Consider the following 26,629-nt stretch of genomic DNA (forward strand, 5'->3'; position numbering starts at 1 on the left):
TTGTCCCTTTTTAACCCAGTGCTGGGTTATATTTAACCCAGCATTTTTTAGAGTGTAGTTACTAGAATGTTATAAGTGCATTAGTTATTTGTTCCTGTGTAGTTATTCATTAACCACAGAACAGTATTCTAAAGTGTTACCCTTGCTGTCTTTGAAATTAATAATTAATAAGTACATCTAAAATATACTAACCTAACATTCTTCAAAATATCTTTATTTGTGTTCAGCAGAAGGAAGAAAATCATACAGGTTTGGAATGACGTGAGAGTGAGTAAATGATGACAGATTTTGTATTTTTGAGTGAACTATCCCTTCAAGCACACTTTTTTTTAATCAAGTGTATCTACTGAAATATCATAACAATCTGGCTTAAAAGTCTCATAATCTACACAGCTTTCAGTTCAGATCATCATGTCTTAACAGTTTTCCAATCAACCCAAGAGGAACTCAAATTCATTAGAGCCCTATTCATGTGAGAGGACCTTCCCCAGGGCTCAAGGACAAGCACACAAACAGCCATTAAAAAACAACTGTGGGGGAAACAAACAATCTGAAAATACAAAGTAGGGAAGACAAAGCATATGCCGCTTTCTCCCTGACCTCTACCTGATTTAGAGCTTACAGCTGCACAAAACAGAGGACAAATGTGCACAAGGCATAAATATACACACAGCACTAGCGCTTCTTCTGCAGTATGTGTCCTCTCGAGGGGGTCTGTATGAAGGCCTTCAATGCCAAAGTGCATCGCTATGTAGCCGAATCCATCCGCTGGGAGTGGGCTCGTAAAAATAGCCCTTCTTATTCACAAACAGAAATACTCGAATCTGCATCAGACTCTTTCTTGGACAGCTGCGAAACTCTTAAAACTGTCTTTTTGTATATCTGCAGGCAGGTTGGAACCTTTCTTTAGTCTTGACATTCAGAAAATGATCAAGCCCGGCCCGTTCACTGAGGAGCAATTGTGAAGTGTAACTTTGAAACGGCACATTTCAGATGAGCCAAATGTTCTCCATAAGTTGAATGTCACTGAGTGTGATTTAGAGGGAGAGATTAGCTTACAGAATTGGCAGGCGCACTCAGGTTGGCTTCCACGTAGGTCTCCGTCTTTGGTTCCACTGCCAGTTCGGCTTCCAGAATCTTCTCCACGGGCATGTCCTCGTTGGCACAGGTGCCGAACTCACCCTCACTCTGCTCCTTCGCCCGCTGCCGCTCCTCCTGAACGGCTGCACACGTGCAGGAACAAAATTAGAACGGCTCGCATGTGCGACATGTACAGTTACATACACAAACAAAACCGTGACCTTGTGCTCAATAACACACAGCTGCTTTTGGTTTGCTCTTAATCTACACGATTCCACAAAAACAGCTGAGGCTGTTTTTCATCGAGCTGCATATGCATCCAGACCATTATTCACCAACTTCAGAGGGCTGAAAGTTGAGGAGGTCAGCCTACGTTTTGTAGCGACCTTAGTAGTAATATGCATTCGGCTCTTTAAAATATGTATATTTTATTTGGTTACGATCCAGTGCAAACACGATTCTGTGCTTCTATCCAGTCTACGGACACAGTCATGGGCCATAAAACCGTCCCTCGGTCAAATGATTGGTTATGCAGGTTGACAATGTATTGGTGTGTGTGTGTGTGTGTGTGTGTGTGTGTACATGAATTTGCGCAAGTTGTGTACAGAGCACAGACTGTATGCATGTTTGGAGCCAGGTCTAAACCACACAGTCGGTCTACTATGGTCTGGACCTGGTGGAAATGAGCCCCGTCTGCCTCGCAGTCAGGCTGTGGAACATTTCATCTTTCCCTTCTGTCTGTAAAAGCCTCTGTTTATGACTCTCTTTCTGTTCGACAGAAACCGCTAGCAGATCATGAGGGGAATTCTTGAGTGGGAGCCGTGGAGGTCAGCTGAAGGATAAAGCTTTACTCCAGGAGTCACTGAGAGGTGAGGAGAGAGGCACAAGGAAATTATTTTAGCTTTATTGTCCTCAGAAACAGAAAGACAGAGAGAGTGACTCGTGGGGGAGAAGTGTGTCAGGTTACCTCTCTCTCAGAGGTCTCAGTATAGGGGGTCCAGCTTTGTGCTATAGACCACTTTAATAGCTTGAAAAATAGACCTAACATAATTATATCAGGTTTATTCTTCATGACTTTTTCTACTCTTTTGAGAACAGATTATAAACTAAATTGATAGGATGATGTGTCTCCATGAAAAATGTCACAACAATGCAACTTATGTCAGATACTGTATAAAAACAATGAATAAATGCAAACAATTTCTACATGCTAAACTTGTTTTACTGGTGTACACTGTAATGGTAAACAGCTGCTGGTTGTTTACTCTGATTTCTTTTATTAGACTTTTATACAATGTGTTTTTTTGCAGCTCCCTGGACAGAAACAATATTACTAGAATGAATATTAGCCATATTTCTGAAATGTGCATGCCCACTTTGTGGTTAAACGAAAGAATAAAGCTTCAATATTTTCTGGCTACTGGGTTTTAACTGGGTCAGAAGAACATACTAAAAGTGTTTGAAGGGACAGTTATTACTATTTTCACACATGCATTATTGACACAAAATTTCTTGTTGTGTTGTGTTCCTCATAGGGTGACCATACATGCTCCTTTTTGCCTTAAATATCCAGGTTTTGGCTTTGTTTGCACTGCGCAGACCGATCGGTGAATGACATCAAAGTACTGTGAGAGCTGTAGAGAGCAGACGGCTCCTTATGCTTTCAAATCACTCTCGCGGTACTTTGATGTCATACAACGATCGGTCTGCGCAGCATGCATCTAATATGTACGCGTATTTGCATCGCTTTGACTGCTCTCTGTAGATCCTACCTTCTTACGCGCCATGATTAGTCGATTAAGTACAATGCCTGCATGCTATTGGTCAAACTACCTTTTGACCATTACCTTCAGCAAGTATGAAAACAGGAAAACAATGCCAAAACCTGGATATTTTACGCAATATAGAAATCCTGGCCAGTACGTGTCCGGGAAAAAGAGCACATATGGTCACCCTAATTCCACATTTGTATGTTGCTTTGGATAAAAGTGTCTGCTAAATAATTAAATGTCATCATTTCATCATATTTAGTAACATTTAGTGACATTTGCATAATGAATAAATACATAGATTCTAAATTCTATTAATTACAAATACATAAATAAATAGTTTACATGCTTCCCAGCTACTGGAATATTCTCATATGTAATATTCTGAATATATTCTGAATCATGGACATTCCTTTCCCAGTATTCTCTGGTGGAAATAGTGAAATGGAATTTAATGAAATTACTTTTAGATGATTCTAGACTTAAAATGTGTAATTTAATCAACACATTAATCAGTCTCTTTCATTTTCTTGACAACAGCACACAGGAGTGCAATGATCTGCAAATGGTAGGTCTTTAGTGCTTTTTTCAACCATCTGTACTGTGAATTGATTAATGTTTATTTCTTTTAAAGTCTTTCAAAAGAATCTGTTGCCTCCAAAAATGTGTTACTTTTCAAAACTGCCTGTGTCTCATAGTATTCACGATTATTTTCATTTGGACATAAGCAGATAAAAATGAACATTAGATATTCAGAATAAGATGATTTCAAGAAACTGGAATATTTGCTCTATTTGGTTATTCCGGTCAGGTTAAGGTCAGTTTATGACCAATCCATAATCAGAATAAGACCAAATTCTGATATTATTTGGAAGTGTCATGTGCATGTAAATGTGCTCAATCACTAAAAGAAAGAAGCAACGCACCTTCTCTCTTCATTCCCATGGCTAAGCACTTCTGATAACGGCAGTACTGGCAGCGGTTGCGTTGGCGTTTGTCAATTAAACAGTCCTTGTTGTCTCGGCAAGTGTACGTCAAATCCTTTCTCACCGTTCTCTTGAAGAAGCCCTTACAGCCCTCACAGCTGTACACCCCATAGTGTTTACCTGCCAGCAAACACATGCTTTAGTATTCCTCCCAGCAGGGTTATCTTTAATTGGCATTTAATATCAATAATTCAACAGCACCACATCTGTTTTTGTCACACACTACTCTGAAAGACAGAATATATAGACTAATTTCATGACTGCAGTTTAACAAGTACAATAAAGTATATTATTAAACAGCTCTCTGGAATACTTGATTCTGACTGGTCAGTTTGAGCATTCCGTGGTTATACAATGTTGTATAATGTCTATTAAACTGTATATGTTGTTCCTGGCAACTAACCATGCTAGTCTCATATATCAGTCAGTGCATGGGTCTTTCTTCTCAAAATAATAAATACTATTTTCAATCAAATTAATATTTTGTGTGCATTTGTTATTCATTTGTAAGTAGATTGGAAATATCATAAATATTTCTTATTTTTTATTTATATACATTTAATATAAATGTGCTGCTTATAGGTTGATGTGATAATTTAGCTATTTTGTTCTGTAGTAACGGACACAAATTATGTAATGTATTATAATTTTTTTTTAAATCATCCAGGTATGTGTGTTCAGATGTGTGTGTGTGTGTGTGTGTGTGTGTGTGTGTGGTGTGTTTCACCTGATGAACGGTCTCCGCAAATGGCACAGATGTGTTTAATGAGGGAGAGGGATGTGCCTGTGGGCTGTGCCGGGACCTTCATCACCCTGTTCAGACCCAGAGGGGGTTTAATGTCCTCTGAACTACTGACTGCATTCATGGGTGAACTGAGCTAAAAAAACAAAACAAAAAAAAAACACAGATATCAAACCATTACGAAGTTGCTAATAACTGAATTAATGGACTGTTAGAGATGGGAGTAAATCTCATGTTCCCTTAGATCATTACTGCCTATAAGCAAACACACTAATTGTGTAACTCTCATAATTTATATATGACATAAAGAGAAAAATTCATGATTTTTTGCATGAGCTACCATTCAAAAGTTTTGGGGCCGGTTTGATTTTTTTATGTTTTCAAGAAGACGTCTCTAATACTCATCAAGGCTGCATTAATTTGATCAAAAATATAGTAATACTGTGAAATATTTTTGTTGCGATTTAAAATAACTGTTTTCTGTTTAATATGTTTTAAAATGCAATTTATTCCTGTGCTGGCAAAGCTGAATTTTCAGCAGCCATTACTCAAGTCTTCAGTGTCACTGAAGAAATGCTGATTTGCTGTTCAAGAAACATTTCTTATTATTATAAATGTTGAAAACAGCTCCTTAGTATTTTTGCTGTGATAATTTTTTCAGGATGTTTTGATGAATATAAACTACAAAAGACCAGTATTTATTTGAAATAGAAAGGGGGAAAAAAAAAACCTTCTGACCCCAAACTTGAACGGTAGTGTATAATTCCACATTAACATGTCTGTTGAAACAGAATCAGTTATACATGGCAATTATTCTTAATTACCCAGAACTGAAGGCACAAAAAGTGTGATGACAGATGAACGGACCTGTGAAAGACACGACAGACACACCTACAGGAAACATTATGATAAAAGAATGTTCGCTATGTTGTTCTTTGGTAATTCTTGAGAGGTAGATAAATGAACATAAAAATGATTCACCAACAAAAGTGCAAATGATTTACCCTAAACTATTTCTAACTAAATATATAAACAATAATTACAGATTTTGTCAAAAAAAAAAAAAATGTCAAAGTGCATGACATATGAGTCAAGTCTTCAATGTCGTTGAAATGTCAAAACATTTGGAGACAGACAGCAGGACGTTTTGGTTCAGGGAGAATTAATGACTATTGTGTTCATTTGAACAAAAACCCTGTCCTGGCATTTCCACACCTTAAATTGTGTCAGTGTTATTTTGTTTGCACTATCAAAGAAAATCTTGACTCATGACAAATATTTCTGGTTTATGACACATGCCCATACCTGTGGTCAGTACTTCTGGTGTATGATACTGTATGACATCAAACTCTTAAAGAGACTACTGACATTCATTTAGAATTGCACAATGTGATGCATTAGCATTCTTACTCCTACAGGTAGGGATAACATATAAATGTGACCTAAATTCGTTTCATGAGATCTTAACAGCTTAACTCACGAGTCAAGAATTAAGCTAAACTGTTAAAAACAACAAATCTAAATGCAAATACAGCCCAATGTACATGACAAATTCTACCATGTAAATACATACCGAAAACAAAAGAACCACCGATTCAATTGTGATAGTAAAGGAGTGTCAGGAACCCAGATACATACCAAAATGCACACACCTGCACATTCATTTACAGTCACATGCACCTGCACACACACATGCACACAAACAGATCTACCTGCTGCCATCTGCTTCGTTTTGCATGCAGGCATGGCTCTTTTGACATGTCCTGTTTGGTGGCATAATCTATCTTAAGGGGGCTCTTGTCAAATCCTGAGCGTACACACACACATCCCCCCACTATTTTGGGTAAACTGTAATTCAATATGTTCCTGGATTCTCTGTGTGCCAGTGCCGCGGGATGGTAGCCTCTAGTTTTAGACCAGAGACAGGGAGCAGATTAACAGTCTTAACTTTAAGCCCTGAAACAGAGTCTCAGATCCCTACATTCATGCACTCCAGGATCAGTAATCATGAACCATCCCTAAAAATACACAAAAAAAAAAAGCTACCAGCCCAGCCAGGTAAAACATGAAAAATTGACACAAATAAAAAGTAGAGCACGGTTCTAACAACACCAATGTTATGGGGTTGATTGCCAAGAACTGCATGAATACACAGATTGGATCATAAATTTGGATAAAAGCATCTGTCAAATGTGTAAATGTAGGAATTGGAGGTGCCACACAATTATTATGTTTAAATTGAGGTGAAACCAGTGGAATTCCTCACATGGTGGCTGCGGCAAAACAAGATAGAACCAATAAACAAAGTAGAGCAAAAAACATGAGACAAAAACTACAAAAACAAAACAAGAAGTAAACAAAACAAAACAAATTTTTAGCTTGTAAATGATTTAGTAAGATTTTTATTTTCTCAGTGAACTGAACTTCACAGAAAAGATTGCATGAAAAATAGCAGCTTTGACATTTTTATAATAACTCCCTTTTGTGTTATGTGAAAAATGTGGGCATGATGCTTTTGGTAGAAATAATTAGGAAGTAGCAAGAATTTCCATACAACACATCCCAAATCAGGCTGGGAAAATACACTCTCCTATAGTCCTGTGGAAAGAGTGAATGACTGACATTTTCATAACCATGAGAACCATCTACGACGTCCAAATGAAAATAAGCATGTCCAGAGAGTGGGGAAGGACATAATAAACAGGGAGAAAATAAGTTTTATTATTGCATCTTGCACTGTAGAGCCCACAGGAGCTATTACAAGGCAGATCACATGTGCCATGTGATCAGCTCATGCCTGCTGCTTTGAGTGTAGAGCTTTTAGAATAGTTAAATCTGTCCTTGAATTGGTGTTGCTGCATTGCACAGTCATGAGATGCTCTGCACATCAGTCTCTGACATAAACATCCTTAAAATATCATCTGTGCTCTGAATTATGCTACAAACCTTTCTCTGATGAATTAATATTTCTTAAAGGGGTCACATGATGCTTTTTTAAAGATCATTATTTTGTGTATTTGGTGTAACAGAATATGTTGACATGCTTTAATGTTCAAAAATCTCGGTTAAGTCAGCTGACTCCACTGTGATGTGACGCTGTCTCTCTCTCTCTCTCACACACGCGCGCGCACACACACACGATGCGCAAAACTCTGCATTTGAACAGTCAATAGCAAATACTTAAACTAGTAACAAAACATACTTACAGTCGCTGATTCAGAAGTGCCAGATTGTCATAGCAAAGTCAGAATTACCTCCTCTCCTAGGTTCACGAAACGATCGTCCATAAAATGCATTGCTGTTCTGTTGTAAGTAATCTTAAAGATTCCTAAATGCATCTACTTTCGGAAGGCCAAATAAAGTGCTTTTGCTTTCACCTAGAAACACACAGCGTCTCCCTGACATGGCTGCTTTAACACTAACTGCGGTTACTGAAACCACGCCTTCTTTCTTTGCGTGCACATTTGGGCACATTATGCAAATATTCCCACATAGTGAGGTAGATATGTGGGGGCGTGTTAGAACGAGCCGTTTTAGGGGGGCGTGGCAGAGTCTTAACTTTGATAAAGAATATCTCTTTGGGTTTGAGACTTTAGTCTTTGCAACTTCAGGGATCTTATCTATTCACGAACAGCTTGTAACACTCCAAAGAGAAAGGAAAACTTGAAATCGCATCATATGACCCCTTTAAGTAATTATGGGGGATTTAACACAAATGCCTTGGAGGTGACATAAAAAAAACTGTAATACAACTTTGTTTATCATATTTATATTTTAGGTAGGATTTTAAGCAAAAGATTCTACATTTCTCTAAGAAAATGTGTGTGAAAATGTGAGCCTTTTTTTTGTTGAAACCTTGCACCTTAAGTATGAAATTCATACTTTTATTCAGCAAGGATGCACTGAATTGACCCAAAATGTATAAAGAAATGTGTCATATTACAAAATAATTCTATTTAAAATAAATGCAGTTCTTTTGAACTTTCTACTCTTTTTAATCCTGACAAAATCCTGTGTCAGTTTAAACCAAAATAATAAGCAGCACAATTGTTTTCAACACTGATAATTAGGGCTGCTCGATTATGGCAAAAATCATAATCACGATTATTTTGGTCAATATTGTAATCACGATTATTTAACACAATTATGAGGGGGCCATATGACCAAAACATTATATGAGTGATTTATTTAAAGATAGTGATACATATCAAATATATATTTCCTGTAAATAAGGTTGCTATGACATCTACATTGTAGAGACCAGCGGAATTTCAAACAAACAAACAAACAAAAATTCCTCAAAATGATTGAAAATTATTAAACTGTCAGTAATAAGAAAGCAAAGGACAAATACAATAGAATTAAAAGATACAAATGAAACAAACTGTGATTTAATGTTTTTTTAATGCAAGTCTCAAGCAGTTTACAGCCTACTACAGAAATGAATAATCACATGTAAAATAAAACAGCATAGTATTCACTGTTAGAATTGTTAAACTTTTTTATTTCTTATTAAAGCTACAAAAGTCCTTCACGCAAGAGCAGTGTGTGATTTTGAATTTGTCTTTTGTTGTTTGATTAATATAACGCACACAGTCGCAGCAGGAAAATAGCCCGCTGTCACTTTAAGAGCCGCACGGATCCAATTCTCAGCTGCGTCACGTTACATGATTTTCTGATTTGCACGTGAACTTGGGCTTGGAGGAACGAAAGCGCAGCGCTGGAAAAGGGGGCGGAATGGGCCGCAATCATCGTTTTATCTCGATTACTGTATTTTCATAATCGTTGGAGGTCGAAATCGAAACTTTTTTTCTATTATTTGCACAGCCCTACTGATAATAATAAGAAACGTTGCTTGAGCAGCAAATCAGCATATTAGAATGATTTCTGAAGGATCATGTGACACTGAAGACTGGAGTAATGATGCTGAAAACTCAGCTTTGCCATCACAGAAATAAATTACATTTTGAAATATATATTACTTCATAGTTATTTTAAACTGTAATAATATTTCACAATATTACTGTTTAACTAATATATTTGATCAAATAAATGCAGCCTTGGTGAACATATGAGACATTTAATAAATCTTACTGACCACAAACTTTTGTTTTAAAATATTAAAATAGAAAGTTGATGCTTAAAAAAAAATAGTATCAAATAAATTCAGCATTGCCACTGGTGAAAATGAGGATCTAAATTTTTTTTTTAAATCGTACTGATCCCAAACTTTTGAACAGTAGTGTACATGGACAAAAGTAGAGGCTAACTGGTCATTTGTGTGTCTGTCTGTGTGTATGAGGAGAAAGAACTGGCTGCGTGTTAAAAGAGTTTCATTCTGACACACCACATGCCTAAGCTGCAGATTTTAACAAGCCAGCTCATTTCCCGTGCGATTGGGCCCTGACCAGGCCCCAACCGGGCCTCTTCTGAACCCATTTAGCATGTCAATAAAAAGCAGAAAGCCCATGTGGCACACTAAGGCCGTGTTTGACACCATGCGGTCAGAGATCAAGCACTCTGACGGGGCTAATGAGGATGAATGGGGGACAGGGCACCTCCAAGACGCCTCTCCTTAAGCCCATACGCCATTAGCTACTTAAGGCAACACCATTAATGTAAAATTCCCCCCTCTCCATTTAGTAGCCAAATTAAAGCTATCTGACATGAGACTTAGGTGCATGGGGGAAAGAAAAAAATAAAGTCCACTGTGTTTATGCCAACCCAAACTTATTTTTAATGGGAACTTGTTTCCATTTCGGGGTACAACAGTAATGACTGAACACTTTATACTGGTAGTGGGAGGGAGGTGATTTGAGGGAAAAAAAATGTTCAGACAAAAACCCTTCACAATAACGTGTTCATAATTAATGTAGCGTGTGGTTTATCTTAAATTGTATTGCAGGGATTTTAGTTCTCATTTACCATCTGGTGTCTGATAAAACCCCACGGTCTTCAAATTAATTTACAAAAGGCTGTTTTTTGATATGACTTGAGTTACACTAAATGGTTTTTACTGATTCTCAAATGACTCTGGCAGGCTCTCAGCGATTTCACTGTGCCAAAGTCTGACTCAAATCCATCTTGCTTATCTATACAGATTTAAAGTTATACGTTAATGGTTAAATTTGTAATTCAAACACACTCATACAAAGTGTTTCCAAGACTCCAGTGCATTTGTTCATTCAATTATATTATCGTTGCTTTAAAACATGCCATGATGTTCCTCACTTTACACTGCCACAATATTGTCATCAAATGACAACTGGCTATTATGAAAAGTATTTAATTTAATTTCTTGTCTTTAAACTGTCTGAGCCTTATGGCTCAGTGGTAGAGCATTGCGTTAGCAACACAAAGGTTGTGGGTTCAATTCCCAGGGAAGACACATACTGATAAAAAATATGTAGCCTGAATGCACTGTAAGTTGCAAGCGTCTGCTAAATGCATACTTTTAATTTAACCTAAAAGATCATATGATGTGACATATTCTATAAGAAAATTTAAACAGGAAATATTTATGCTAAAAGAAAAAAAAATACATACATGCCAAAACATTCAGAATGAACTTTCTAATTCTTTTAACTTCAATATTAATTAGTATTGTAACCAATTTGTATGATAACAAAACATCTGTTTCGTTGACTTTCTGTTGTATTTTTTTCTTAAATAATTTCTTTCCTACAATCACTTACTTTTAATGATATGTTTCATGCTTAAAAATGAGATTTAACTGAAAACTGCTTTAGTCACTGAGAGTTTGTGAAGATTTGTAATAAAACAACCAGGGTTGGTGGTAAAATATTAAAAAGTCAGGAGTTTTAAGCAAATGCATAGTTTTAAATTAAATTATTATTATTATTATTTAATGTTGCTTATATTGAATATAATATATGTGTCACTGATTTACTCTTCTGCGTGATAATGAAAATTCTCATGATTCAATGTCATTTTATTTTAGGGTTCACAATATATACCCTTGACAACACCAATCAATACACCAACTCACAAAGTGAACATTTAAATGTAATCATCTTTATGTGCATATATTCTTATTAAAATCCAGCATTAAGTTAATTATAAACTAGTAAGAAATAACACAGATGTAGCTATTTGTCACAAATAACAAGATCAGAAAGAGTTCCACCTGCATTCACTCTAATAATTGTTCATTTTATACTGAAGCGTACACAATAAATAACACGTTATACTCGAAATACTTGAGCACAAGTTCCTACTTTAAGTGTTTATCTTTTTATTTATAATCTATATACCCTAGAAAAGTTAAAAATAAATAATTAAAACAAACAAACAAAAACCTTGAGCCATATATACTTAAATATAAAAGATTAAACCAAGCTAGTTTCCTATAAACCAAACTAATACAAGAGTGGAATTACATCACTTGGAATATTTCTAATGTAATATTCCTTGTATGATGTCTCATAAAACCTAGCTCATATTGAGAGGAATTGAACAGAAATCCAATAACACCACAAAATTTTACAAGTAGCTGCATTTTCCACCAACGAAACGCTGCTTCAGCAGAGTCTTTTAAGCTATGCGTTATTAAATAAAACCCAGTCATAAAGCCGATAGCACTGATGCTGAATTGATTCGATTTTCTGTGAATAAGCAGAAGCCTCAGCATGCGAAAAAAGCTAATTTGAGGGGATTTTTCAAAACATCACTAAACTCTGATTGCTAAAATTAATGAGGTAAACACTGTGCATGCATGTGCCTGCCATATGGAAAATGCAATGAAACTATTTATGCATTTCGAAAGACCTCAAATGTCCAAACTTTATAATTACTAGCATTTTTCACAGCTGAGAAATTTTAGCAGAGCTTTTTGAGCTCTGAGTTATGCAGACAGCCTTCGCCACTGTTGCCAAATCAGTTACATTTGCTATGAACAAGCTGATAATCATGTCTCACTGTAACAGCAAAAGCCCATTAAAAGCAATTTTTCAAATCCATACTAAATGGTCTTATTGATTAAATAATGAAGGTAATGATTCGAATAAATGTTTGTGTCCCTCTGTGTGATTTTGTGCATCATGTACTCATGCAATCAAACCCATTTGAGCAATCAGACTCTTTAAAATAGATCTTAAATTTCCAACAGAGTTCAGGTCAAGTTTAGCCAATTCAGCAGGAAAATTCAGTTCAAGTTCAGCCTGAGCACACATTGAAAAAAATATTGATTAGCTGCAAGCCTCTGGAAGAATCTGCAATAGCACTCGGTGTTGCTGCCCACAGCAATTCATGCTGAAGTTGTTAAATAAGTCCACAGTAAATGCAGTGCTGTCTTACCTGTGGGCTCAGGCTGGGTCTGAAGGTCATGCTGGTGGAGGACGGGCCGCTCATGGAAGGATGGCCCATGGGCGAGCTGATGACGGGGAACGGCGAGGGCAGGCCGTTGATGGGCGAGCTGAGGGTGCTGATGGGCGAGTGCAGCTGACCTGGGCTGGAGCTCATGGCAGACGGACCGAGCAGGGGCGGGTGGAGAGGATGGTTACTGATGCCTCGGTGACCCATGGAGTAGCTCAGAGGAGACGACGAGAGCTGACCGGAGAAGTCTGCAGGATGGCAAAAGAGGAAAAAAGAGTCAACCCACACAGGAAATTTCAGGAATATTTTGCTTTGTGAGGTAAACAATGGCACTGTGTTTTTGTTCAGTGTTTTTAAAGAGCCGCTGAATGGATGAATAATGTGTGAACATAATGAACAAATACCTGTTCATTTTAAAAGCTCTTATCAGGAACGGCCAAATTTTCCTTAAACTTTTGAAATAAAAGAGTACATTGTAAACATTTCTTCCACTCTAGTTCAAAAAGACCACATATTGAAACTAAACTGCAAAAATGGTTTGTTCTTAAACTGTGCAGCAAGAAAAACTGTTTAATTTAAGACAAATAACATATTTAAATGATATTATATTAAACTATATTATAAAATAATTAATTTAGAAAATAATATAATAAAGCAGTATAACAAATTGAATTGAATTATATTACAGTAATTTTCAATGCAGAATAAGACAAGTGTATGTCATGGAAATAAATGATGAAACATTATATTATACTGATAATATTATACTGCATTGTATATTACCTTTCAAAATGGTATTAAACTGATCAAAGGTGACAGTAAAAGCTTTTACATTGTTACAAAACAATTCTATTTCAAATAAATGCTGTTCGTTTAAACGTTCTATTCATCACAAAAAAAAGTCTCAAGGATTCCACAGAAATATTAAGCAGCACAATGGTTTTCAACATTGATAATAATAATAATAAATGTTTCTTTAGTCACAGAATATTAGAATGATTTCTGAAGGATCATGTGACATAGAAGACTGGAGTAATGACTGCTGAAAATTCAGCTTTGGCATCACAGGAATAAATTAAATTTTTAAATATATGAAAATAAAAAACAATTATTTTAAATTGTAATATTATTACACACTTTTACTGTTTTTACTGTATTTTGATCAAATGAATGTAGCCCTGGTGAGCATAAGAGACTTCTTTCAAAAATAATAATTATTACAAAGTACTGAAGTATGAAGTATAATCATGGTAATCATGTGTGAGGACTCACACAATTACTCTTTATGCTCTTTGTACATCTTTGTGTGTGTGTTAGGGGTTGAACGACTTCTTATTTTTTAAAGTCGACTTTTATGTGATGAAAGTCGAGTCGAAGTCGACTAGTCGCTGATGACGTCATTACTGAACAAATAAGTCTGGATCTGTGACAAACAGCTTGTGCACAGCTATGGCATATGACACAGCGCTGCCCACATGGCTATCGCTCCTATAACAGCTCATTTTTAGCAGTTCTTTTGTCTTTGGGTCGTTATATTTCTCACAGATTTCTGCTCGTTCTAAATCAGATACAGATAAAGTAGCACAGTAAAAATTACATTAATATGAATGCATTAGTGAGAGCGATTGCGTGTGTGAATTAATTCTACCTGGCAGCGTCTCTCTACTGAAGCTGTGGGATTTAGTTATTAAGAAATGTATTATTGAGAAATCACAGAACAGTGTTGACAATACATTTCCGCGCTGAATGATTCTGTGCGCGCACGATCTGCGCATGATGTACGCGCTACTGTCTGTAGCCTATGTGTGTGCTTTACAGTGCAGCAGCGCATTCGATTAGAACGGCGATTAACTTACCTGTACAATAAGCTGTTTAATACGTGCATTCTCCCGTTCAATTTCGAGCATCCAGTAATATAATCACACATGTCTTGTGGAGCGCTTTCAGAGTATACATTTATTTGTCATTTTAACTGTTTGGAAACGGAGCGTAAATGTGGAAGTCCTTCAAAGATTTCTTATCCTGTTGCGCCCTCTTTAGGACCAGCAACTAGTCAAAGTCAAGCTTAAAGAGTCATGGCAGAGCATTGAAGTCGACTAGTCGGTGCAACCCCTAGTGTGTGTGTGTGTGTGTGTGTGTTTGCTCTTCCATATGCACATATATATAGTACAGTCAGTTGTTTTGTTGACACTGTCTGCTCTGATAACACAGTCGACTTCAGCCACGACTTGCCTTCTTTTACAGAGACAGTAAACACATGCTGAGAAAACACAGAGGGCTTAATTACTCATCCTTGTTTCCCCTCCACAGCTACAAGACCTTGAGTGAAATGAAAACAATATCAATCGTCCTATACATGCAGCAACACATTTCAGGAAAAGGTCAATGTTCAAGTGTCATAGCAAATATTGTATTGAAACATCAGCTTCACATCGGCTTATTTTCTCACTCTTTCTATTGCGAAACTTTCTGAAGGCCATTAGTCACTCAGTATGTTTCTCTGGAAAAAGAAAATCTGTAATATGATTTTTATGTCATTAAAAAGAATGAACACAATTAAAGGGTTAGTTCACCCAAAAAGGAAAATTAGCCCATAAATTACTCACCCTCAAGTCATCCTAGGTGAATATGACTTTCTTCTTTCAGACGAATCCAGTCGGAGTTACATAAAAAATTGTCTTTGATCTTTCAAGCTCTATCGTTGTACTCAGCGGGTGTTGCATTCCTTCGGTTCAAATGACGTGAAATAAAAAGCACCCTTCCACAAAAAAAAGTGTCTCACACAAAAAAAAAAATATCCATATTCAAAACGTAATAATCACTTGAATCTATCTTGCGCCAACAGTTGTACACAGAAGCAGTTCCGGGAGCATGACGTATGGGGTCAGCGTTGCGCATGCGCCAGTACGTCTCGTGAAAACCAACGTTTGTTTACAGGATCAAAAGAAGCAAAGTTTCCTTACTTTAGCAAAGGAAAACAAGTCTCCTCTTGGCTTATATCGAAATCCTCCGACATTCTTCTTTACAAATCCTCGTTTTGTACTTCTAATTAGTGACCGTTGTTTTGTTTCGATCTCTCCGCGTGCGTCACTTCTGAGCCGCGCTGACCTCATACGTCATTCCCCCGGAACTGCTTCGTTTACAACAGTGAGCACAAGCTAGATTCAAGTGATTATTACGTTTTGAATATGGATATTTTTCTTACAAAAACGCATCGATTCGCTACAGGAGGCCTTTGTTCACCCCCCGGAGCCGTGTGAGACACTTTTTTTTTGTGGAAGGGTGTTTTTTATTTCACGTCTTTTGAACCGAAGCACTGCAACACCCGCTGAGTGCAACGATAGAGCTTGAAAGATCAAAGACAATTTTTAATATAACTCCGACTGGATTCGTCTGAAAGAAGAAAGTCATATTCACCTAGGATGCATCGGGGGGGAGTGAAACGCAGCCTAATTTTCATTTTTGACTGAACTAACCCTTTAAGTTATTCTATTGAAATCAGCCAGGTTCATTTATATCACATGTCCTAACAAGTTTAGAGAAAAGTAACAGTTCCACTAAAATAGAAACTATTGTGTGACAAAACACAATCACTGCTGATCAGAACATTATGTTTGGTATGTGGAGCTTGCATTTATGACAGACATAATTTGTTCTGAATACTGGATCCACCAAGTTCTAAATAAAAGGAGAAAATAAGAACCGTTCATTTTACAAAATATTTAATTCACTGGATTATCAAAAGACCTGATTCTGTTACCATGATATAAATTACTCCTAGGAAAGATTTTCCTTTAAGTAGTTAAAGGGATAATTCACCCAAAAATTACATTTCTGTCATCATTTACATTCCTCATGTCCCTGTATGACTTTCTGTTCTACACAAAAGAAGATAAGATATTTTTAAAGAATGTTTGTAACTAAACAGTTTTGGTCACCATTGACTTCCATTGAATGGAAAGCGCACACACACACACACACACACACACACACACACACACACACACACACACACACACACACACACCTTCTTTATGTTTCACAGAAGAAATTAAGTCATACAGGTTTAGAACACATGAAGGTGAGTAAATGATGAATTTTCATTTTTGGCTGAACTATCCCTTTAAGGATGCACATAACAAGGTGAAACCAAACCACTGAAGGATCTGAGAAGCTAGAGTAAGTTTAAGATTTGTCAGGTTGGACTTACGCCAGGAATTTCTTCCTCCAACCCAAACCAGCCCTGCAGACTGTCAGCAGCATTCCTCCATGTGAAGACTCGAAAGTGGTGAATGGACATGTTGAATTGGAAAAAACGTATCTTAAAGGGACAGTTCACCTAAAAATTTGAATTACCCCATGATTTACTCACCCTCAAGCCATCCGAGGTGTATATGACTTTCTTTCAGACAAATATGATCTGAGTTATAGTTAAAAATGTCATGGCTCTTCCAAGTTTTATAATAGCAGTGAATGGGTGGTATTATTCAATAGTCCAATAAACTGCGTCCATCCATCATAAAAAGTGCCCCACATGACTCCGGGGGGTTAATAAAGGCCTCCTGAAGCGAATCAATGCATTTTTGTAAGAAAAATATCCATATTTAAACCTTTATAAACAGTAATCTCTAGCTTCCTCTAACTGTCGTATGCGCATTCACAATAGAACACAGTTCCAGCAGATGACGTAGGATCTCAGCTCCGGTGAGAAGTGACAAACGTGGAAGCGCAGAGGAGAGAACAAAACAAAACACCAGTCACAAATTAGAAGTACAAAACGAGGATTTGTTAAGAAAAATGTTGGAGGATTTCAATATACAGTAAGCTAAGAGGAGACTGGTTTTCCTTTGCTAAGCAAAGGAAACCTTGGTTCTCGTGAGACTAGCATACCTGACCTTACACTACGCCTACGTCCTATGACATCTGCTGGAACGCACTCTCTCGTGTACACGCGTACCAGTTAGCTGAAGCTAGAGATCACGGTTTATAAAGTTTTAAATATGGATATTTTTCTTACAAAAACGCACCAATTAGCTTCAGGAGGCCTTTATTCACGCCCCAGAGCCATGTGGGACATGTTTTATGATGGATGGATGCACTGCACTTTATTGGACTTCTTTTGGACTATTGAAAAATAACACCCATTCACTGCCATTATAAAGCTTGGAAGTGCCAGGACATTTTTTAATATAACTCCGACTGGATTCGTCTGAAAGAAGAAAGTCATATACACCTAGGACGCCTTGAAGGTGAGTAAATCATGGGGTAGTTTTCATTTTTGGGTGAACTATCCCTTTAACTGAGCGGAAAGCTCATGCGCATTCATGTTTCCTTTCAAATTTCTGGCTGAAAGGCCTTTCTGGACAGTTTAAATGGGTTTTGATCTGGTTTCCCCACTCCATCTACATGACAGAGTATGAGTCAGCAACAAATGATGGCCGGCGATAAGTGTCTCTGATGACACACCACACACATGAACACACCTGCTCCCCTGCCAATATATAACAGCCCACAGCATTACACAACTTGTGGGCACAGGTACATATAGGCATGTACAGTACATTCACAGACTATAAACATCAACACACACATTCCCAGAGCACTGGAAGAACATTCCAGATCATAAACAAGGTGTGTAGGAAGATCATTAGACGGCTCAAAGTGTACACACACACACACACACACACACACGAATGAGAATCGGTGCTATTCTGAGATATAGAAAATTGTGGTTTTCTCCCAAAGGTAGCCACATGCTGACAGCAAGTTTTGCAACTCAAATCCTTTCTCTGAGAACTACAGCATAAGTATGACTTATTAAAACTGGTCTACAAAATTTGGTGTAGGATTTACTTTGAAATAATTTTCACTCAGAAACTGCTATTAAATTTCATAAACAATTACAAAGCAATGGCAAGTAACACACTGAATTAAACATAAAAATTGAAGTAGAAAGACCGAAATATTGCTTTCTTGTAAAACAAACTGTAATAATCTTCAAAAAAATATTTTTTACAGTGTACTGCAAGACAGAAATCTCCTGTTTCACACACACAAGTATATGTCCAGTTTCAAAGCGAAACCCTAGGAATACACCGATAATTTCATTACTATCTCAACACTGAGTTTTGGCTCTGTTTTATTTTAATATAGACAACCAGTAGACTCTCTGTGTCAATTAAGAAAATTATCTGGTCTTATCACGTAAACACAACAATCTTAACTGGACCGCTGTATAAATACTGCCACACAAAGTGTTTACTCAATCGCCACATACACCTACCTCACTGAAAAGTAAATCAAGGGTGGGAGATAAACAGACTAGGGGATAAGGATATATACCGCCAGCCTAAGCAAAATGTATTTGAGCAAAACATCGTTACAGTTCACTAATGAGGCAGCAAGAAGCGGAGCACAGGCCTGATTAGTCAAGAGGATGAGGGATAATGTGAAGGCAGAGCAGAGGGTTGACTTCATCACAACACAACACACTGCTGAACTGCATGGACACACAAATGACAAGATCAGAACTCACAATGCTACTGCATTTTATTCAAGCACAGAAAACAGTATGAATCTTTATCGGCAGTTTAATCTTTTAATTTAATTTAATTTAATTTACAAATCCAGACTAAAAACCCCATTTAGTTGTATATTTACTGACTTCATTGTTATTTTTTATTTCTTATGAACCGTTTATTATTTATTATTTTTCTTCATATTATTATTATTATTATTATTATTTAATTTACTATTTTACTATTATTTTATTTGTATTATTATTTTAATCAGTTTTATGTAAAACACTTTGAATTACCATTGAATTATTTATGTGCATTGTAAAAACCTTTGCCTATTTAATTTAATTTTAAGTGTTATTTAATGTGTTACTGTGCAGTTGCAATGGTGTTATGGATGGCTGATCTGGAGCATTGCTAGATGGTTGCTAAATCTCTGCTGGCCCAAGTCAAAAAAGCCTATATCTCTATGACATCTTGGTCCCTTCTTCAATGTAAGCCTATATGGCATTTATTCACCTGTTTGTTTAAATCCATGTTCCTACTTATGAGACAATAAAAAAAGCATGGTGATGAGTAATTATTGACTTGTATTGTACTTGTATTGTTGAGGAGGTCAACACTCGGTAACTCCAAAGGTGATTACGGACTAATCTCTTTAAACAGGTACAAAACAAAGCACTTGAGCTAAAAGTGGAGTGAATCAGTCATAAACAACCCAGATGAGTCTGTTTTCAATTCACTCTGTGCTTGGCAGTGCTGCAGTCATTTGAATATAGAGGAAGAGAGTGGTTTCGTGGCTTCCTACATTCAACCAGCACAGAGTGTTTAAATCAAACCCTTGCTAATGTGTTTAGTCTGATGCTTCCTGAGCACCTTATTTCTCCTCTCTGTTTCGTCTTTCTTCACAGATCTACTCAAACACAGACTTGTACCACACAGTGCGTGTGGAGATGAGGTCCAGTAAGGACATTTAGTCAACATAATATGCATTACATGCTCACTCACACACGGTCTCTCACCATTTCTCACACACACACACATATACACACTCATATATGCTTTCATATATTCATGCGCACACATACAGTATATACATACGCTGCAGACAAATGAAAAGATTCATCCGGCCATTTCAAAATCCCCAGATATTCAGCACTAAAGAAAATATGCAGTTGTTTATGGTGGTTAGAAATGCAAAATAAGCAGTTTGGTGAATAGCAAAAAGCATAATAACTAATCTATATGATTCATCTCCGGCTGTCACTTTTAATGAAAACCTTGAACAAAGACAGGCTAAATATTTTGAAACTGAACATCCGGGATTTCCTTTACAGGTTTAATCCCAGCTGAGACACAAAATCTTTTGAATTCATTCTTCGGGCAAATTATTTAATGACAAATTACAAAAATGTGATGACTTGCTCTGAAATTAAAAACAGATAATCAGGACCCACAATTTACAACACTACTCACCCTGTTCAGAGAAGAAAATGAAAAATGATCAGATTATCTCTATGCATCAGCATTTGCATTTTTGTCTGGTGGTATAAACCACAGGCAGCCACTGAGATATCTGAAATATTCATGATCCTCATTCCCCCTCTGGGTTTTCTTTTGAAACGACTGCCATAATGTTTCAATCTCAGTTCCAGAGAGAATTAATTTTAAACAAGCTTTTATCTAGAACTGACAGACAGAGGCTATACATCGTGTATATGACAAAGTGGTCAGCCTAAGAATGTTTCCTGAACAAGTTCAACTGGATGCTTGATATAAATCTTACTGCTTTCATCTGATTTAGTATCATTGAGAAATTTCATATAATGACTAATAGCAATCAACATCTAAAAAGATGCCAAGTTCCCACGCTGATAGTTTTGTTGGCAGAGATGATGACTTGAGTCTGGGACTCTCACTTGATTTATGTTCAAATCAAAGTCCAAAAATTAAGTTCAAAAATTAATTGTAGACTTGAGTCATAAGCAATTGACTTGAGACTTCCCTTGGACTTTTTTGATGTCCTCAAAAACCTGTAGACATAAAAAGTTTTACCAGGAAAAATATTTTCGGATTAGAAAATAATAGTCTTCACAGAAAGAAAAAAAAACTTCTTAAAAGTTATCCTGTGCCATTCATCTTTTTGTTATTTAAAAAAAAAAGTACATGATAGTAAAGATTAAAATATCTACTGATTTAAGTAAAATGTCTTATTAGGGGTGGGCGATCAGACATGATTAACCGGTAGAAATTTGTCAGCCGGTAGAGATTTGGGACTATCGTGGTTACACGCTCACGCGGCATTGCTGTGCTACGTGGTCACGAAAACTTAGCGTTTGCATGTGTTTTTAAGCATTGCAGTTTAATCAGCAGCGAAAGAGAACTCATTTCGCTATACGCGCACACTGTCAGAGAGACGCGCGCACATGAACACAGTGCTCATACAGCGTGGGAGTATTGAGTATCGAGTTATTTTGGCTGCTTTATAGTCCTTGAACGGTTAAATACACACACTTGTATGTGTCAAAATGCACATCTTTGCCAGTATCCTCGTAAACACAGTAATTTAGGTCTTGAAAGCAGTTGAGAAAGAAAACAGTTGAGAAAAAAAAACACATGTGGGACATTATAGTGGATCCGGGCAGCTCTTAAAGTGACAGCAGTCTAATATTTCAGCTGCCTGTCATTCATGTTAATCAAACAACAAAAGAGAGAAAATCTCTCACTCTTGACTAAATCACTTTTGTAACTTTGACAAGAAGAAATATATATTTAATTTACACAGTGAAGAATATGCAGTTTTTATACATTTGATTACTTTATACAATGTATAGAATATCTTATTTATTTGTTCTACTGTAGTTTTTTTTGTCCTATTGCTTGTAATTAGTTTCTTGTTTCTTGCTTGTAATTCTTATTTAATCACTGACTGTTTACTTGTCTTCAGTGAGCTTGAGCTTTTTTTTTTTTATTTAAGCTAGTATTAGTTTTTTGTGATATTGACACTGGTGACAAGAATTATTAAATTTCTATGGAATTAATGTATAGAATATCTTATTTATTTGTTCTACTGTAGTTTTTTTTGTCCTATTGCTTGTAATTAGTTTCTTGTTTCTTGCTTGTAATTCTTATTTAATCACTGACTGTTTACTTGTCTTCAGTGAGCTTGAGCTTTTTTTTTTATAATTTAGGCTAGTATTAGTTTTTTGTGATATTGACACTGGTGGAAAGAATTATGACATTTCTATGGTATCAAACATTTTGATACCCCTACGTCACATACTTTCTTTACAATGACTTTTCTTTTCAATCTGTAATGACTTAATTGACGCAATCTCCATTGTATAAAGAGCTTTATAAATAAAGGTGACTTGACTTGACTTGAATTAAAGGGATTGTTCACCCAAAAATGAAAATTCTGTCATCATTTACTCACCTTCATGTAATTCCAAACCTGTATGACTTTCTTTCTTCTGTCAAACATAAAATAAGATATTTTGATAAATATCTCCGTGTTTTTTGTCCATACAATGAAAGTAAATGGCCACCAAAACTGTTTGGATCCCAATGTTCTCTAAAGTATCTTTAGCAGAAGAAATAAAGTCATACAGGTTTGGAACAACATGAGGGTGAGTAAATGATGACAGAATTGTCATTTTTGGGTGATCCCTTTAATTTATAAAGGAAATGCCAATAAATGGCACATTTTAATACATGTTTGACATATTAAATAATATTTTTTTTATTTTATTATGATTTTTTTTTTTTATCTGACTTGAGACTTAACATGGACTCAGCATTAGAGACATATGAGACATATGTCTTTTTGCTGGTCCTTGAACAAGATTGTGGTCAAACAAACAGTAACACATTTTTTGTTCATAGTTTTTCAAAATAAATTAGTTTTTTATGCCAGTAAATCTTACTAAATCAAACTGAATTTGAAACAATTTATTTATTTCTGAAGTAAATGTGAGTGGTGCTTGTAATGCTTGCATGTTCTGTGTGGTTGCTAGGCAGCTGCTAATGAGTTTTGATATGGAATTTTTATTGTTTAATGGGTGAAAAATCATGCAGTAAGTCCAGCTGCTTAAGCACAAAGCGCTCCATAGCACAAACTGTGTGGGACAAGTTCAAATACTCTGCCCAAGTCCAAGTCTGACCCTAAAATTTGATTGGTTGAAAGGAACACTGTCCTGGCACCACCAAGAATGTTGATCTAGGAAGCTGCCGCACATTTATGAAGTTGATTGTTTCAGTTGAGCTAATATAAGCAGCAGAGCCCAAGGTGATGCACCTGTTTAAAGCGCTTGCTGACTGTGTCAGATATCAGGCCAAGCACCTGCTGTCCTTGTGTTGTTGGCATGTTAAACAAAACATTTTCTTTATATTATTTGCAGACGCATGCGCTTCATGCTAACCATGCTAATGGAAAGGCTACAGGCATATAGCTCCAATGTCTGTGTGATTTCAGGGCATGGGAAGCTGGTCCCTGAAACTCAAATGTTATCAGTTTCCACTACAAGACTAGAGTGAATGAGACAATCAGATAAGCGTCTCTGTAGCACAGGGAGAAAGCTCGCTCTCAATAAGCCACCTGTGAGATTGAGCCAGTGCTATCTGACACACTCGGCTACACGTGTTTGCACAGAGATGGACAGATATGAACTGCTGGTACGGAGAGAACTGCTTGCAGGAGTCCAGGGGCCATACAGTGAACATACAGTGGCAACGTGTCTGAATAGAACTCAGACCTGACATGCTTTGAACTGATTCATGAATGGCTGATTTTAAATATGGTCTGGTATGACTGATTGAAATTTTTATAAGACTAAACCAGTGATTTTTAAAGTGGGCTACGTGTACCAGAATGGATATTTGGGAGTATTTAAATTTTGCTTTGTTAAATGAAATTACTAGATTTTTCAGTTTGCATAATAGGACTAGGTGTTATAATCCCAATATTCAGCACTATTTAGCCGCACCATAGAACATTTTCTCCTTCGCTGTGAACAGAACACAGCAGGACGCAGCAATTGTTACGCTCTGATTTTGGTTCAGCAAGAATCCAGGATCATGGCCTAATCCCATGTCCATGGTTCTTGCCTCTATACCCAATAATCAGTCGTGAATTTACAATTGCTTTATGCATGACTGGGGAACAATAAGAAAAAATGACTAGTATGGTAAGATGGATAGATGAAGACGGTACAATTCTTCACTGCAGTCATTGGGTGGGGATCCTTGACGTTTTGATGATATGTTATGCTGTACATGATGTGTACTTGTCTTTCATGGATGTTGCCAGTGAGACACCTTATCTGATGTCCATCGGATCCCAGTTTCTGTGTGAACTTTAGCCTGGGTGAAAGATGCCTTTTGTTGAGGTGATGTTGCCAATGACCTTTGTATGGTGTTTCCACCAATGCAACACATCATCAGTTGTGTACCCCAGCCTCATTGGGTGTTTCGGCCCTTTATCACAAGGCACCCTCAGCCGAGGCAGGCTCACCGCAGGCTGATCAGACCCGGGTGTGTGTCACTTTGTCATGACTTTGTCATTTGGCAGCCCACACTGTGTTCATCCGCTTCAGCCACAGCCAGTGGCTGCTTCTTTCAGCAACAGTGGCAAGTTCCCCGATTCCTCCGCTGGACCTGTCCTCTGACGCCCAACTCCATCAGCAGCCTTAGAGGAACTAGCCACAAAGCCCCTGCAGCCCACTTCCACCGGGTATACTTTCACTGTCCAGCCCCGCTCCTCTGCCTCAGCTGCCAAATTGGCAGTTTAATGATTGATTCATGAATGGCTTATTTTAAATATTTGAAATTTTTATAAGACTAAACCAGTGATTTTTAAAGTGAGGTACGTGTACCAGAATGGATATTTGGGAATATTTAAATTTTGCTTTGTTAAATGAAATTACTAGATTAAATTAGATGATATAATGTATTTAAAGATTACTAGATTAAATATAATGAATAATTAATTTAAATAAATAAATAAATTTAATTTAATTTAATTTAAAAATATATATAAAACAAACCTAAAACTTATTTTATTTCAGATAGATGCCAAAACAACATTTCTCATTTTCATTTAGTTTAAGTACTAAAATAACTACACTCAGAAAAGTCAGTTTTCTTTTCATTAAGTGTAAAACTTAAGAAACTAAAAACTAAAACGTAATAAAAACTATATAGACATTACCAAAAACAATGATGGAAACAATGACACAACAAAATTACTAAAATTAAAACACAAAATATAAAAATACAAATTAAATCTAAAATATGATATCAATGATATAATAGCACTCATGTATGCAAAATTATTTAAATTACATTTTAAACTATATTTACAATTACATTTTAACTCTAAAAGACTGAAATTGAATTAACTCAAAGTATTTGCAATAATAATAGTGATGTTTACATTACATCAAGCCTATCACTAATAAACAGAAGAACAACTGAAGAATATATATATAAAAAAGCCTAAAGTTTGAGTATAAGGAATGACTTCCATCAGCAACAAATAAAAGATTCATGTCTGCTGATTTGAAGTGTGCTGTAGATTATAAGCTTCTCCCTCCATGCCTGACAATAAACCATCATCTCTACAGACCTCTTTATTCTCTTTCTGCTTTAAATCGGGACAGTAGATATCCTGTCATTCTCTCTCAGTGTATCCCTGCAGTAAGATTGCAGTGTCTGCCAATCTGAGCCCAACAAGCTGTTTTGGGGGGAGGCATGTGCATTTCATTTCATTCTCACAGACCATCAATGTCCTCCGAAAAGGCCAATATAAACCTCAGTCACTAAAGAGCAGTGTTGGGCAGTAACGCATTACTTAGTAACGCGTTACTGTAATTTGATTACTTTTTTAGTAACGGAGTAATTTAACGCGTTATAATTTTCAAAATAGTAATTAGAGTATAGTTACAAGCCGAGGTCTCTATACGTTACTGCCGCGTTACATTGCTGACAGAATGCAGTGTTTTATAATCTAGAGATTGTAAAAAGGATGTAGCACACGCATTGTCGAGTCAAGTGCCAGTGGATTAGAGACCTGCTCCCGCGAGACTCGACGCAACAGCAGCGCAGGACAAGATGGGCGAGTGCTGGTGCGAGCGTGTAGACACGTGTGTGTGTGCGGGATGCGGGAGAATAAAATGATTCACGGGACTCGCGCAAAATACA

General features: G+C 36.7%; 1 protein-coding gene across 1 annotated transcript in view; it reads right to left on the bottom strand.

Moving 5' to 3' along the window:
- Positions 1 to 26,629, bottom strand: part of LOC107672569 (retinoic acid receptor RXR-alpha-B-like) — a 66,840-nt gene that overhangs the window by 16,832 nt on the left and 23,379 nt on the right. The window contains exons 3-6 of the mRNA XM_016465814.1: positions 12,894 to 13,159; positions 4,563 to 4,713; positions 3,776 to 3,955; positions 1,060 to 1,223 (exon numbers count right to left, since the gene is read on the bottom strand). Of these exons, the coding sequence (XP_016321300.1) occupies positions 1,060 to 1,223; positions 3,776 to 3,955; positions 4,563 to 4,713; positions 12,894 to 13,159 (761 nt within the window). The remainder of the gene's footprint in view (positions 1 to 1,059; positions 1,224 to 3,775; positions 3,956 to 4,562; positions 4,714 to 12,893; positions 13,160 to 26,629) is intronic.

Source organism: Sinocyclocheilus anshuiensis, unplaced genomic scaffold (assembly GCF_001515605.1).
Source record: "Sinocyclocheilus anshuiensis isolate Anshui unplaced genomic scaffold, SAMN03320099.WGS_v1.1 scaffold176, whole genome shotgun sequence".
Classification (NCBI taxonomy): Eukaryota; Metazoa; Chordata; class Actinopteri; order Cypriniformes; family Cyprinidae; genus Sinocyclocheilus; species Sinocyclocheilus anshuiensis.